This window comes from Trichechus manatus, unplaced genomic scaffold (genome assembly GCF_000243295.1).
Source record: "Trichechus manatus latirostris isolate Lorelei unplaced genomic scaffold, TriManLat1.0 scaffold00038, whole genome shotgun sequence".
Classification (NCBI taxonomy): Eukaryota; Metazoa; Chordata; class Mammalia; order Sirenia; family Trichechidae; genus Trichechus; species Trichechus manatus.
In genome coordinates, this window is record NW_004443974.1 from 17,456,584 (window position 1) to 17,470,461 (window position 13,878).

Genomic DNA, 13,878 nt, shown 5'->3' on the forward strand with positions numbered 1-13,878 from the left:
ATGTGTACTACTGTTTCATGAGAAACTATTTGTTCTGTAAGCCTTCACCTCAAGTACAATAAAAAAAAAAAAATTAAGTATAAAAAAAAAAAAAGCAACTCTGGAGACACCATCAAGCAGACCAACATACACATTATGGAATCCCAGAAGGAGAAGGGAGAGGGAAAGGGGCGGAAAGAATATTTGAAGAAATAATGGCCGAAAAAGTCCCAAATCTGACGAAAGATGTGAATCTACACATCCAAGGAGCTCAACAAACTCCAAGTAGGATAAACTCAAAGAGATTCACACCAAAACATCCCACCTGGCCTGCCCAACTAACCAAAATGGTGCAAGAAGACGAGAGGGTTTAGAAAACAACTCCTGGGGACCATGGGAGTCATTCCTGATCGTCTGGGCCAATGGCTGGGAGTGGGTGATCAGCTCACCAAAAACAAAATGCAGTGATGACAATATTTACAGTGAACCTTTATGGCGCACACACATACTATGTGCTCCCAGATACACAGTGGATTAACCCACTGACTGCTTCTCTCTCCACTCTGGGGTGAGAAAACAGGCACAGAGGGTGTAAGGGACTTGCCCAAGGTCTCAGAGCCCAGGCTGTCCAGCTCCAAATGTGTGATTGTTCCTCTTGATTTGTTCCCTTTCCCAGTTTTCAGAATACTGGGTTGGGCCCTAGAGTCTCCAAAGGGGATCAAGGAGACGTTGTCTGTCTTTAGTATCATAAACACATGGATTCTAACATATTTGATGCTTCAGTCTACAACAGTCACAATTCTTTCATTTGCATAAACTTTCGTATCTTGGCCAGAGGTGCCCCCAGAGGAGCTGAGCCTATGGGCTGGGTCCTCTTGCCCACAGCCCCAGAACAAAACCTCGTACTCTTGGCTCCTCAACGGTGTTAGCTTTGGACTCTGGTTCAAAACACTGCCTGGTTCATGCCCAGGGAAGGGCACATGACAGAGTGATGGAACAGTTGCCGTGGACCTCCTTCTCCCCAGGACAGGTCCATGCGTGTGCACAGTGCCTCCCCCACCCCGCTGGCATGTTCTGTAAAGCCAGAGAGCCTCTAACTCGGGGGGCTGGTGTGTACTGAGCCCATCCCCCATCGCCCTTGTCTGACCAGCTCTCCAGCTTACTTCGATCCTCTGAGATAATCTGCACCAGCTCATAGTCATCTGGCTCGTCCTCATCCAGGTTGTGTTTGTCCATGGCCTTGCGGATCACAGTAGGCGCCTTATCTTGGCTGGTTACCTGGAGTGGGGGTGAGGGACAGGCCATCAAGGCCAGGGTCCTGGAGCTGGCTCCTCAGAGTGGAGTGGCCCGGGATCATCCGGAGCCGACTCAGCAGTGAGTACACTCATAGCCTCAGGTTGGGTGCAGTCAGGTGATGGGTCCTTGAGGGCCTTGCCTCCTCCTCCTCCTCCCCAGAGACCTCCATTTAATGAAAGGGGGGCCCTTCCCAACCGCTCCCTCCCCCCATCTCCTACAAGAGCCTGCCACCATCCCCTACGAGCCTCAGGAAACTGCTTGACCCCCGGGGCACTGCCACTCCCTACCAGGCCCAGTCTCTCCAGGGTAACAATATCAATGACCCTGCAGAACAGAGCGTGTCTAGCCCAAGCCCTGTATGGAAGAGGAGGAGCTGCCCAGATGCCTACTCCCCAGCCTGCTGGGCTCCAAGAGAAGTGGCAGTCAGCACAGGCTGGACTCCCAGCTGCCCCGTCCCCAAGGGCCAGGGTGCAGGCAGGGTTTAGACCAAGGGTCATACAAGCAACCGCTTAATTACAGCCACGTTAGCTAGCTCCTGGCATTGAGAGACACGCAGCGGGAGGCGGGTGTGTAATGGGGCACTTGACCCCAATCACATCCAGAAGCTGACTACTGCCCCACCACGGCCACCACCCTGGGCAGCTGCTGTTCCTCCCCCCTTGGACTGCAAAGCAGCCTCCCAACTGGCCTCTCCGTGTCTCCCGGCACCAGCCCATCCCTACAAGAAGCCAAAGTCACCTGCTGTCCCTCCTCTGCTCCAATCCCCAGTGGCCCCATCTCATTCTGGAGAAAACCCACAGGGCCTGATGTGACCCAGCCCCCCGACACTTTTTGACCTCAATTCTTACCCCCTTGACCCCTGCTCCTTCACCTCTGGCCTCCTTGCTGCTCCAACTTCCAGGCACCCTCCCTCCTAGGGGCTTTGCAGGGCTGTTTCTCCCTCCCAAGCTTCCAAGGGGCTTTCTCAGTGAGGCCTCCCTGGCCATCCCATTTCAATGTGCAACCTCAACCCAACATCCACGGCCCTTAGCGCTGATTGCCATCAAACACCCTGTCTCCTTTACGTCCATACCTGGCTGACTGACTGCCCTTCCCAGCCCACTAGTGTCAGCTCCGGAGTCCTGGTGGCATAGTGGTTAAGAGTTTGGCTGCTAACCAAAAGTTTGGCAGTTTAAACCCACCAGGCACTCCTTGGAAACCCTATGGGCCAGTTCTACTCTGTCCTATAGGGTCGCTATGTGTTGGAACCGACTCGAAGGCACCTAACAACAACAACAGCATCAGCTCCAGGAGGGCAGGGAGGGTCGTGTCACTCAGTGTGTGTTACTGTCTGGTCGCTCACCAGGATGCTCTTGTACATGTTGCCGTTGTCCACGTCGAGGCTGACGCGGATGATGCAGCAGTCGCCCACCTGCTGGTTGTAGAGGGGCAGCGAGGAGTTGTAGCTGCAGACCCCTGAGACAGAGCGCTTGTGGGTGCGTGTGGACGCCACGGGCGTGGTGGAGGACGAGGAGGACGAGGTACTACTGGAGGCCGAGCTGATGCCGGAGGTCTCTGGGGATGACTGGGAGGCTGACTCCCAGAACTGCGGGGACAGTGACATCAGCAAAAGCCCCGCACCCTGCAGGGCACCCTACGCTGGTGTCCAGCTTGGAGCAGGGACGCTTCTAGGAGCTCTGTTCCAGACCAGAGGCCTCTCAACCCCTTTTGTGGGTGTGCAGTGGGGAATGCTGGCACTGGGAAGCAGGGGCTGGGGCAGGGTTGCCAGAGAAAAGGGGCAGTCACCTTCTTCTCCTGGCAGTCAGGAGACTCTGGAACAAAGCTCATGTTGATTTCTTCCACGTCGGAGCTGGAGGAGCCGGCAGAGTGCACGCTGAGCACTTCAGCTGTGTCCCCACTGCTGAGGTAGGGGCTGCACTTGAGCTGGTCACAGGACTTGGAATGGCAGCTGCTGCTGGTACTGAGCTCTGTGCTGGGGGCCTGGCGGCTGGATGGAAGGGCTGGCTTATTGCCCACCCTCCCCCTGCTACCACTGCACTCCGAGCACCAGGCACTGTGCCAAGTGCTCAGTCAGTCCACAGTACCCCATTGCTCGAGCCATCTGAGATCATTTAGCATCACCCCATTTCACAGAGGAGAAAACTGAGACCCAGAGAAATGAGGTGACTGGCTCCAGTCACAGGGCTGGTCAGCAGTGTAGCTGGATCCCAGCGCCAGGCTGTGAATCCCTGAGCCCACACTCCGCCCTGGGGCAGCCCACCCCGACCGCCCTGGCCAAGGCACTCACTCGCTCCAGCGCTTGACTATGGCTGTGTTCTTCTTGGCCTTGAGGGTGTTGCTGGCTGACTCAGATGGGGGTTCCAGTTCACACGACAGGTTGTAGCTACGGGATAGAGCGGCAGCTGTGAGGCCTCTGGGAGCCACCTCTCAGGTCTCCGTCCTGTGGCCGGGTGTCGCCAGGCAACAGACTCTGATGCTGACCAAAGGGCCCTGGCCACAGGCTCTCTGGAGCTGGCCACCAGGGAGAGCTCACTCCTGCCTTCAGCCAATGCCTGGGCTGGCCTTACCTCTCAGTCTCACTGAGCCGATCCATGGCTCGGAACCAGGCCATAAAGTGCTCCTCGGGGGCGATGCTGTAATTGTTGCAGGCCGACTGGAGCAGCTTGATCTGGGCAATCACTTCGAATTCCTGCAGTCAGACGGGAGGGCAAGGTGCTGAGGGTCTGGGTGGGGGGTGGGGCGGGGGGCCAGTGTGCGTCTCTCTTCATGTGGGGCTGCCTCCTCCCATCCAGCCCCTCCCCGTTCTCAGAGCCCGGTTCAGACAGCCCCTCCTCCAGGAAGCTGTCCTTGAGTCCAACCCTTAACCCACTCTCCAGTGGGTCCGTTCTCCCCCTTCTCTGCATCAAACTCTCTCCATAAACGTAAGATGAAGGAGGATAGAGCTAGGGAGTGTCCTGCCCAGTTAGGTCTCCGATTTCTACCCTACCCCCCGCAGCACGGATCACAGCTGCTTACCTTCCTCCTCTTCTCAAAGTTGATCATTCTCCCCTGGAAGGCAGATCACCACCATCCATCAGACAGTCCTAGGCCATCACCAGTGAACCACACCCCCTAATGCTGCACTACCGCGAGGGCCCACCAGGGGGCAGCACACTTGCATATACTGGACTCAGACTTCGGCCTGGTTCTTCTGGGCACCAGGGCAGGGAGGACCAGAGCAGAGGTTCAGGGACCTTCTAGTCCAACCCTCTCTGACAACAGATGGAGAGTCTGAGACCTCAGGCAGGAAGGCACTACCCCGCCACTCATGTGCTGCCTGACCTTGGAGGGCCCAACTTCATTCTCCTGCCCACAGCCCCCACCTTAGGGAGGGGCTATGTCCAGCTCAGTCAAAACCCCATGCAGCTTTGCAGGCAGGCCATTTGGCTGCTTTTCTGACCAAGGCACCAAGACTGGCAGCTTATGCCAAGCCTTTGTTTATTCAATAGTAAGATGGATGTGACACCCCTAGCTCACAGGGGCACCATTCCCAAGTGCTGACAGCTCAGTGCTCAATAAGGGGGCCCGCTGTTCCCAAGCCTCAGGATCCCAGTCCCACCCTGGCCCCCCGGCTCACTCACATACAGATAATCCTTCATCGCTGTGTCCAGCATCACCAGGTCAGTGAGGAACGTGCCAAGGTAGGGAACAGTGCCCTGGATGACACCCTGTGACATCGAGGTGGGGTGAGGATGAGCACATGCTCTCAGTGCAAGCGAAGGCCCCTCCCTTAAAGACTTCTAGGCCCCTACTCCAAGCTTCCCACTTGGAGCAGCCTCGGGATACTTAGTTGCCTTCCTCCAAGTCTCCCTCCTGGCCTCCACAGACTCCAATCCCCCTCTAGTCACCTCCTAGGGCCGGCTTTTGGCACATCACAAAGGTTGTGTGGTCTGGGCCCCTCCCCACCCACAAATCCACCTGAGCCCAGCTCTTCCAGGCCCTGGCTCTGGCTGCCTGCAACTCATCCCCACAAGATCCTAGCTGGTCAAGGTCTGGCCCTCCCAGAACCCAGAGAAGGTCTTGTCCAATGGAGGCATTTCAGGCTCTGTGGCCACAGGAGGGAAGGCTGGAGGAGAAGAGGGTCCCAGCTCTCCTGACTGGAGGCCAGTCTCCCCTGCCCTCCCCAGCCTCGTGCACTCACCAACTCCCTCTGCCGCTTCGGGGCTCTCCTGGTGGTCATCTCCAGGGTGGCAAACTTGGAGGTCCCCTCCTGCAGGGTCGGGGAAGAGGTCAGTGAGGCCATCCTCCCCTCGGCACTTTTTTCCTGCAATGCTGCTGACCTCGGGTCTTGGACACCCGGCCTGAGTCAGCCGATACACACACTACTGCCCCCCTCCCGTGTCCTCTGATTTTAGATATGAATCCTAGCTCCAACCCTGTCCCGGGTGTGACCCTGGGTAAGCCGCCTGGCCTCTCTCTGAGCCTGTTTCCTCATCTGGAAAGTACAGATGAAAACTTCACCTACCTCACAGGGTCTCGGGAAGACTCAAGGTTATATTACTATTACCATTGTTCTCACCATGGCGTACCCTCCACAAAGCTCAGGCACGTTTCTTTTCTCCCGTGAACCTCCTCACCACCTGGTGAGGCTGGCGCCACATGATCGTCACACCTCCATTTTCCAGATGAGGAAACAGCCCCAGACAGGGGCAGGACTTGTCCAGAGCACACAAGGAGTCAGAGGAGAGTCGAGCTCCTCCCTCCCAGCCAGAGGACCGGTCCAAGCTGCCTTCACCCCACCCCCACCAACACTGACCAGAAGGCCTTGTTGAGCGGCTTCTGCCTGTTCCAGCCCCTCTGGAGTCTCTGCCCCCAGGATGGGCTTGAGGCCATGCCAAAGGCTTCATCTCCCTTGTTTTCGTCCACTCAGGAGGAGTCTCCTGGGAGCACTGGTAGCTATTCTTTGCCTCCTCTTTTACGTGGAAGCTTCTCAGATATGGTCATTAGTCCCCCCAGATAACTTCTCATAAGCCAGATGGGGCACAGGAGAATGTCTTTGCTAGTGAGACGGTGTGATGAAGATCCTGAGGCTATGACTGATGGGCAGTGTCTGCCCTAGGGGTATGGTGGAGGGTCGCAGAATGCAGACACACCTGCCTCCCAGGTCTAGCTACTTAGACCCAAGGCTGGGCAGCCCCTTTGGCCACCTAGCCCATGGGGACCTCAGCAGTCCCCATCCCTGGTGCAGGCAGGGTGACCTTCCTTGGGTAAGCAGTGCAGGCACAGAGAGAAGGAGCAGCAGGGGTCTGGCTTCATGAGGACAGCCTGGGCTGGTTTGGAGAAAAAAGGACCCCAACCTCCAACCCAATCCACCCAACAGCCTGGAGGAAGCTCAGTCCAAGCTGGAGGGGCCAGCATGGAAGCCAGAGAGCTGCTAACTCTGCCAGCCACCACCACTATATCCAGTTACCAGGGGCCTCTTGCCTCCCAAACTGCCCCCAACACGCCCATGGACAGACAGACCCCTCTTCTGCTTGGTTCAGAGAAAACAAACCTGGAAGTTTTCAAAGAAACTTTCAGGGAGAAGCTAACAACCCCTCATCTGCCTTGCCCCATGCAGCAACCTCCCTCACCCTGGCCTCCTGTTTACCTTGATGAGCAGCTCCCGGCTCAGTGAGTAGTTGTTCTCATCTGAGAAGATCTCAGACAGCTTTTGAAAGATTCGGAAACTCTCCCTGTGAGGAGAGCAAACAAGGAAGGAGAAAGTTGGGAATGGTAGGGAGGGGTGTGAGTACAAGTCCATTATACTTCAGAACCCGAAGGATCCAAAGTGCCTGGACGAGTAGTTTTCAAACTGGGTTCCTCTGAGCTCTAAGGGGTGCCATAGGGCTGGGGAGGTGAGGGCTCACGTTGGTGTAATTGGGGACCCTCACTCTCAGTTCAACTGAGCAGTTCTGCTTTGACCAGTTTTGATTTTAGCTGAACAAAGAGTTGGGTTGCAGTGAAGTAAAAAAATGGAAAATCTTCTGTGTGGCCCAACCCTGTATCTGATTGATCTGGAAACCAAGGCCTGAGGCAGAACTGCTGGCCTAAGGTCACATGGAGACCCAGCCCAGCAGCCCCATCCCTGCCCCCAGGAATGGCTGCCTCCCAGCAGTCCTGGCTCACTGCGGGGGGCCAGTCCAGTGCCCAGCCCTATGGGAGGTCATGGGCCCACCTTGGTGCTCCTCCACAGGGAGGTCTGCCCACCTGGAAACTTCTTCCCATGTCTTCTTCAGACGGTGAATCGCATTGCTCTGCAGAGCAGAGAGGACAGCATGGAGTGATGAGAAATTCTTGAGGATTCGACACTCCTGGGGGAGGGAAAAGAATGAGCTGGAGCTCCCGCCTGCTCCAGCTTCCTCCCAGTCAGCTGACATCTCCCCTCCGGGAAGAGACAGACGCCCAGGAGCCCCTGAGGGCACACCCTGCACCCACTGGGTTACACACTCAGGGAGGAGGATTTTAGCTTTATCTAAGGAAGGAACTTAGAGCCTGGGTGGTGCAAGCATTTTGGGACTGCTAACCTACAGGTTGGTGGTTCGAACCCTCCCAGCTGCTCTGCGGAAGGAAGACCTGTCTTAGACCACATATTGCTATCTTGAGGGCTGATCAAAGCAAAGAGGGAGTACCGGGACTGGGGAGAGGGGTCCCCTGGGCCCCTCCCACAGCATACCCTGGCCACCTCGATCCAGTGTTCCACTACCCTAGCCCTGTCTGTGGCCTTCATGTTCCGGTCCCCCAGGCAGGTGGTGATGACGCAGTTGGCCACGCTGTTGAACTGTGTGACGGTGGCGCGTATAGTGGGTGCCAGGTGCTCCTTGCCCTTCTTGTCCCGCTGGGACCAGATGGAGCCCAGGCAGTGATAGGGCACCACCTTCTTGAACAGCTCCTGAGGAGAACGGGGAGTGTCACTGGCCCTGTCTGCCCCAGTGAAGCCTGCAGGACCCCCAAGTCCCAGGCTGGGGCCTAGTGGTCTGAGCTGGAGCTCAGGAAGCTGAGAATGTGGCTCAAGCTTGCGAGGGTCTCTGGGTTTTGTTCTCTGCCCACTGAGGGAGCCCAACACACCAGGGACCCAGGACCCAATGATGGCAGGAAGAGAGAGGCATCTTCACTCAGCCATCCTCCCTCATGAAGTACCAGAAGGCAATACTTTCCACCCACTCTGATGACTTCTGGTCTATCTCCCCGTTCAGATGCACATTCTTTGTGGGCACTACAACTGGGAGCTTTGTTCGGCTGTGTGCCAGACAGTCTAGTACACATCAGGTGTCTAATAAATGTAGAGGCTGGTGAGGCCCTGGAGAGATGGGTGAATGACCCATGGGCCTAGCGGCACACCAGTGAGCACCTCTCTGCCCCGTAATGGGCCAGGGCCCCACCAAGCTTTCTCTTTGTTCTATCTCATTCAATCTTCACGGCACTCTGTGCATCCCAGTCGTGTCCCATCTCTACTGTCCAGAGGTGGAAAGCAAGACTTTGGAGGGTAAGAAACTTGCCCAGGTCAGTCAGATGATTAGTGGTAGAGCTGGGATTTGGACCCAGATTATCGGACTCCAGATCAGGGAATGGCAGGTCTAGGGCAGCAGATGCCAGAAGGAAGCCCTGCCCTGTGAAGCCCAGCTGCTCACCGCATCCATCAGTGTAAACTGCTCTGCCACCAGCTCTGGAGGGAACACCAGGAGGTTAGGCTTCTCCTCACTCAGCCCATTCTCTGTCGTCACAGGGGATGGGTAGGAAGGCTCAGGTGCTGAAGCTGGTGCTGGCTCTAGCTCTGAAGCTGGAGCTGGAGCTGGAGTTAGAGCTAGAGCTGGAGCTGGAGCTGGTGCTGGAGCTGGAGCTGAAGCTGGAAGTGGAGCTACAGCTAGAGATGAAGCTGAAGCTGGAGCTGAAGATGGTGCTGGAGCTGGAGCTGGAACTGGAGCTAGAGCTAGAGATGAAGCTGGAGCTGGAACTGGTGCTGGAGCTGGAGCTGAAGCTGGAACTGGAGCTACAGATGAAGCTGAAGCTGGAGCTAGAGCTGGTGCTAGAGCTAGAGCTGGAGCTGGTTCTAGAGCTGAAGCTGAAGCAGGCTCTAGCTCTAGAACTGATGTTGGCTCTAACTCTGGAGCTGGACCTGGTGCTGGAGCTGGTTCTAGTTCTGGAGCTGGTACTGGAGCTAGCACTGGAACTGGCATTAGCTCTGGAGCTGGAGGTAGAACTGGCGCTAGAGCTGGAAGACAAGAAATGTTCACCAACATGACTGCCTTTCTTGTGCCTTTCCAAAGGCAGAAAATATCCCACTGCCATTAAGAGAAGCCCACCCCAGGAATGCCACCCCAAGAAATCTTCCCAGACCGCAGTCCACCAGATCAGTGGAGTGGTCTGGGGTTACCCTCAGCTCTGGCCCAACACCAGCCTCTGGCATATCCTTCCTGTGTGGTCCAGCCCCATGTCCCTCCTCATACATTCACACACACCCACCCCTAATCCTCCTCACCCTCTGACTCTGCCTCAGTGGGCTCCGAGTGCTCCAGCTGGGCAAGAAGAAGGTCAGCACGGCGCTCCAGGTCCGAGCCAGGCATGTTGAGCTGCACATAGGCCACCAGCTGCTTGAGGCATGGAAAGTCCGGGGGCTGACAGAAATCCTCAGAGTACTGGTCCAGCCAGGTGCCCAGAATGGAGGAGATGGCACTGGGGGTAGGCGGGCAAGCAGCACAGTCAGAGGAGCCCTGTGGAGGGCTGGGCCCCTGTGCCTGTCCCTGCCTTACAGAGTCCAGCCCCATGCTGCTTCCCAACCCTACTCTGGCTGTCCTGGCAGTGGCAGACCTGGTCACTGAGCAGGGAGCTAGCAGAGAGCCTCAATTCCAGGAAGCTCTTGGTCAATGGTCTGACCAACTCTTCCCTAACTGAGGGAAGCCTGACATACTTCCCTGTCTGTCTCCCCAGCCCCCTCCCACTGGAAAGTAACTCCACAAGGGAAGACGGGGTTGTGTCTGCTTGTTCACTGCAGGGTGCTGGCACACAGTAGGTGCTCCATGAATATATGATGGATGAGAAAATAAACGGAGCCTGTCCTTGCCTCAGCCTTCCCAGGGCACTCGTGGCACCTACACGTGCAGCTTGTGGGCCAACCTGCTGTCTTATGCTTTGTGTGCATGTTTGGGTCTCTTCTTCCCACTGACGCTATTCTCCCAAAGGGCAGGGGCACAGCCATCTAGCCCTACGTGCAACCGAGTACCACGACTGAGGTTCATGAGATTTGGGAGCAGGTGGCTCATCATGCCTCCTGTTCTAGGGTCTGGGATTGGAGAGCAGAGCAGGGATGGGGCCGTTGTGGGGATGGTTCCTCTCAGGATCTGAGCCTCCAGCCTCCCTCTGCTCCCCACGACAGCCAGGGCTCCATTCACAGCTCTCTTTGACTGCTTTCCTCCTGCAGGGGAAGCCCCCAGAATTCATTCCTCTAAGGGGAATCCTAAGATGTGTGGCATCCAGGGCTCTGCCCAGCCCTCCCACAGACCCCCTACTCTTCTGTGGAGACAGAGATCCCTCTCCTTCTAGACCCAAAATCCACTTACTTTTTCAGTTGGTCCTCGGGTCCGCCGTCCTCATCAGAATATGGGAGGATGCATCCGTATCTAGAGGAGGCCGTGAGGGCATCACATCTACCGTACCTGCTTATGATGTCTAGTGTTACTGTCTGACTCCCCGACTAGAATGGAAGCCCAGGAGGGCAGGGATTTTGGTCTGCATAATATATATTTGTTGAATGAATGAAACCAACCAGCATTTTCCCTGCTATCAGAGTGGGCCTCGGGCCTCTTTGCCAGCCCCAAGGGTCCCTGCTGTGGTTACACCAAGGACAGGGACCCACTAGATAGAATCTCAAACCTCCTTCACAAATGGGAAAATAGGTTTGCCCAAGGCCATGGGGTTGTGAGGGTGCGACAGAGAGCTTCTTTGTGAGGGAGAAGAAAATAAGAAATGTGAACGACCCCAGACTCTCCAGCAGCCTTTTCCACAGATCCAGGTTCTGAGTGAGCTCTTTCCACGGCTTATCCCATTTAGTCCCTACAATCACCTGAGGAGGTTGGTCCTCTTACCCAATTTTCAATGAGCAAACAGAGATGAAATGGCATTCCCAAGACACACAGCTAGTAGGTGGCAGAGTAGTCACTGTGCCAGGATGCTCACCTTTTGAACAGCAGGTCCAGAACCTGTTGGGTGGTGGCGAAGGCTCGGTAGGTGCACAGGAAGATGGTGACGTAGGAGAGGTCACTGCCCTGGAAGGCAGGCACCAGGTGTTCCACCAGCTTTTCCAATGTGCCTGCCTTGACTGCCCGCACCTTGCAGGTCTCATACAGGTTCAGGGCTGACTCATTTTCATACTAGGGGTGGGAGAAAGGAGGGACATAGTCAGCAGCAGCACCATGAACCACCAGGAAGGTCGGGGACTAGAGCTGAGACCAGGAACTCCCAGGCCCCCAGTGACTTATGTCAAGAGGTGGGACGTAAGTGCCTCCAGCCAAAAAAGGTGCTTGGCTCTCAAGGTAGAATTTGAGGTGGGGGAATGATGGAAATATTAGTGCTTTCAAGTGATTTTATTAGCTGAGTAATCAGCACTTCCCTGTAATTAGAGCCTGTTAAGAGCATTATCCCAGGGAGTCCTCACAAAGCATCCCATTATAGAGATGAGAAAACAGACGCTTGGGGATGTTAAGTGGCTGCTCAAGGCCACTTGGTCAGAGCCCAGAGCTGTGCAATGTTAGCGCTGTGTGATGTTCCCTCTCTGCTGCATAAGGCTTGGCTGGCTCCTGACACGGAGGGGAAGGGTCTAGGGCAACTGCAGCCCTCCCCAGTTTGAAGGCAGTGCACAGAGTGAACACACACCCATGAGATCCCTTTGGATTGCAAAGCCAGACACTTTTTCTTCTTTCTTTTAGATTAAAGGGAGTTTGAGGATCTGAGGCTATGGTGATTCCAGATCCTACAAAGGGATAAATGCATGGAGAGTCGAGGGTGGGAGAAAGACCCCGGCAGGGCTAAGGATATGAAAAGACAACTCAGGGGAGAAAACCCAAAAGCCTGCTAAACAAATGAAAGGTAGCTCAACTTCCGAGTGGGGTGGTTGGAAATCAAAGCAACACTGTGATTCCACTGGCCACCCTTACACCAGGTTGGCAAAAATTAAAGAGTGAGAACACCTGGGGCCAGGAGGGATACATGGACGCATCCACCGTCATAGACTGCTGGTGGCCGTGTAACTGTTATAGCTGTTTTGGAAAGTAGTCTGGCTCTAGATTATATTATATTTTTAAATATACATATGGACCAGTCCCTGGAAAAGGGCATCATGCTTGGTAAAGTAAAGGGCTAGGGAAAAAGAGGAAGACCCTCAACGAGATGGATTGAGCCAGTGGCGGCAACAATGGGCTCAAGCATAACGATGATTATGAGAATGACGCAGGATCGGGCAATGTTTTGTTCTGCTGTACACAGGGTCACTCTGAGTCAGAACTGACTTGACGGCGCCTAACAACAACAACAATCCTTCAACCCAACAGTCCTGGTCCTGGGAGTCTACCCTGTGCGGGGAAATCAGTATATTAGGACTATATATTCAGCACTGCTGAAATGGCAACAGAAAAGAATCAGGTCCAGGTCCCAAAGCAGTGAAATACTCAATCACTGTGAGAACCAGTCTCTCTTCTGGAATATTCTGCAGCCAAGTCAGGCCACAGCTCCTGATCTAGAGGGGTCACGGTGACATGTTCCATGAGATTGTAAGTGGCAGAGAAGCATATATCATGGCATGAGCCCCTGCCCTTTTTAGGTATACACAAGCCTACTAAGCATGACTTGTAAGGCTTGCAAAAGGTGTGGAAGGACAGTCAAGCAGAATGCTGCAAGGGATACCTGTGGTTGGGGAGTTAAAACACTAAAAACAGTAGCAAAATGCAAAAATACTCATGGCCTAACATGAAATGAAAACAGAATAAAAATGTTTTTCTAATGTTCCTACATTAAAAGTGACTTTGCACCTGGCCAAACCTGAGGCTGGTTGGTGGGCATGGGGGACGAGGGAAGGGTTGGTGGCCAGATCCCTTTAGGAGTGACCGTGGGCCATTCAAAACAGAAAGCCCAGGGAGGAAGCCTGGGGGAATCACCGGGACAGTGTCTGGGCTCTAGGCCATCTCGGGCCATCTGGGGGGCCCTGGGTGTGGACCCTGCAGTGCCCGCACTCACCCCGAGCCAGCGCTGGCCTTTGTTGGCGGCATGGTGCACCGGCCCCTTGCGCAGGGAGATGGTATAAACGACCCCGTTGACCAGCTCCTCACCAATCTCCTGCGTGGAGCTCTGCAAAGACAATGCCCGGCAGCCGGGCCAAGAGGCATCAAGACATTGCCACAGGGACACGTCCCCACACAACCTTCTGTACCCCAGATCAGGCACACATGGGTGTCCAGCCTGGGAAGAAATGAGCCAACAGCTTGATAGCTGAGAATTAACATCTGGGCAGACCAGCGTTGCCCCCAGCACCTGCCCCTTCCCACCCTACCAGTTAAGATCCAGCCATTTCACAGATGGGTATGTGGAGGCTGAGAG

General features: G+C 55.2%; 1 protein-coding gene across 3 annotated transcripts in view; it reads right to left on the reverse strand.

The window, feature by feature from the left end:
• RALGDS (ral guanine nucleotide dissociation stimulator) overlaps positions 1-13,878 on the reverse strand; it is a 34,298-nt gene that overhangs the window by 2,221 nt on the left and 18,199 nt on the right. The window contains exons 2-17 of one of the 3 annotated variants that reach the window (XM_023730843.1): positions 13,519-13,629; positions 11,467-11,660; positions 10,851-10,910; positions 9,773-9,966; positions 8,925-9,505; positions 7,970-8,185; positions 7,504-7,607; positions 6,905-6,989; positions 5,456-5,524; positions 4,896-4,982; positions 4,291-4,323; positions 3,843-3,964; positions 3,563-3,658; positions 3,061-3,262; positions 2,618-2,860; positions 1,143-1,257 (exon numbers count right to left, since the gene is read on the reverse strand). In XM_023730843.1, the coding sequence (XP_023586611.1) occupies positions 1,143-1,257; positions 2,618-2,860; positions 3,061-3,262; positions 3,563-3,658; positions 3,843-3,964; positions 4,291-4,323; positions 4,896-4,982; positions 5,456-5,524; positions 6,905-6,989; positions 7,504-7,607; positions 7,970-8,185; positions 8,925-9,505; positions 9,773-9,966; positions 10,851-10,910; positions 11,467-11,660; positions 13,519-13,629 (2,512 nt within the window). Of the gene's footprint in view, positions 1-1,142; positions 1,258-2,617; positions 2,861-3,060; positions 3,263-3,562; positions 3,659-3,842; positions 3,965-4,290; positions 4,324-4,895; positions 4,983-5,455; positions 5,525-6,904; positions 6,990-7,503; positions 7,608-7,969; positions 8,186-8,924; positions 9,506-9,772; positions 9,967-10,850; positions 10,911-11,466; positions 12,647-13,518; positions 13,630-13,878 lie in introns of those variants that run through there. The other 2 variants (XM_023730845.1, XM_023730844.1) reach the window with 2 other exon arrangements.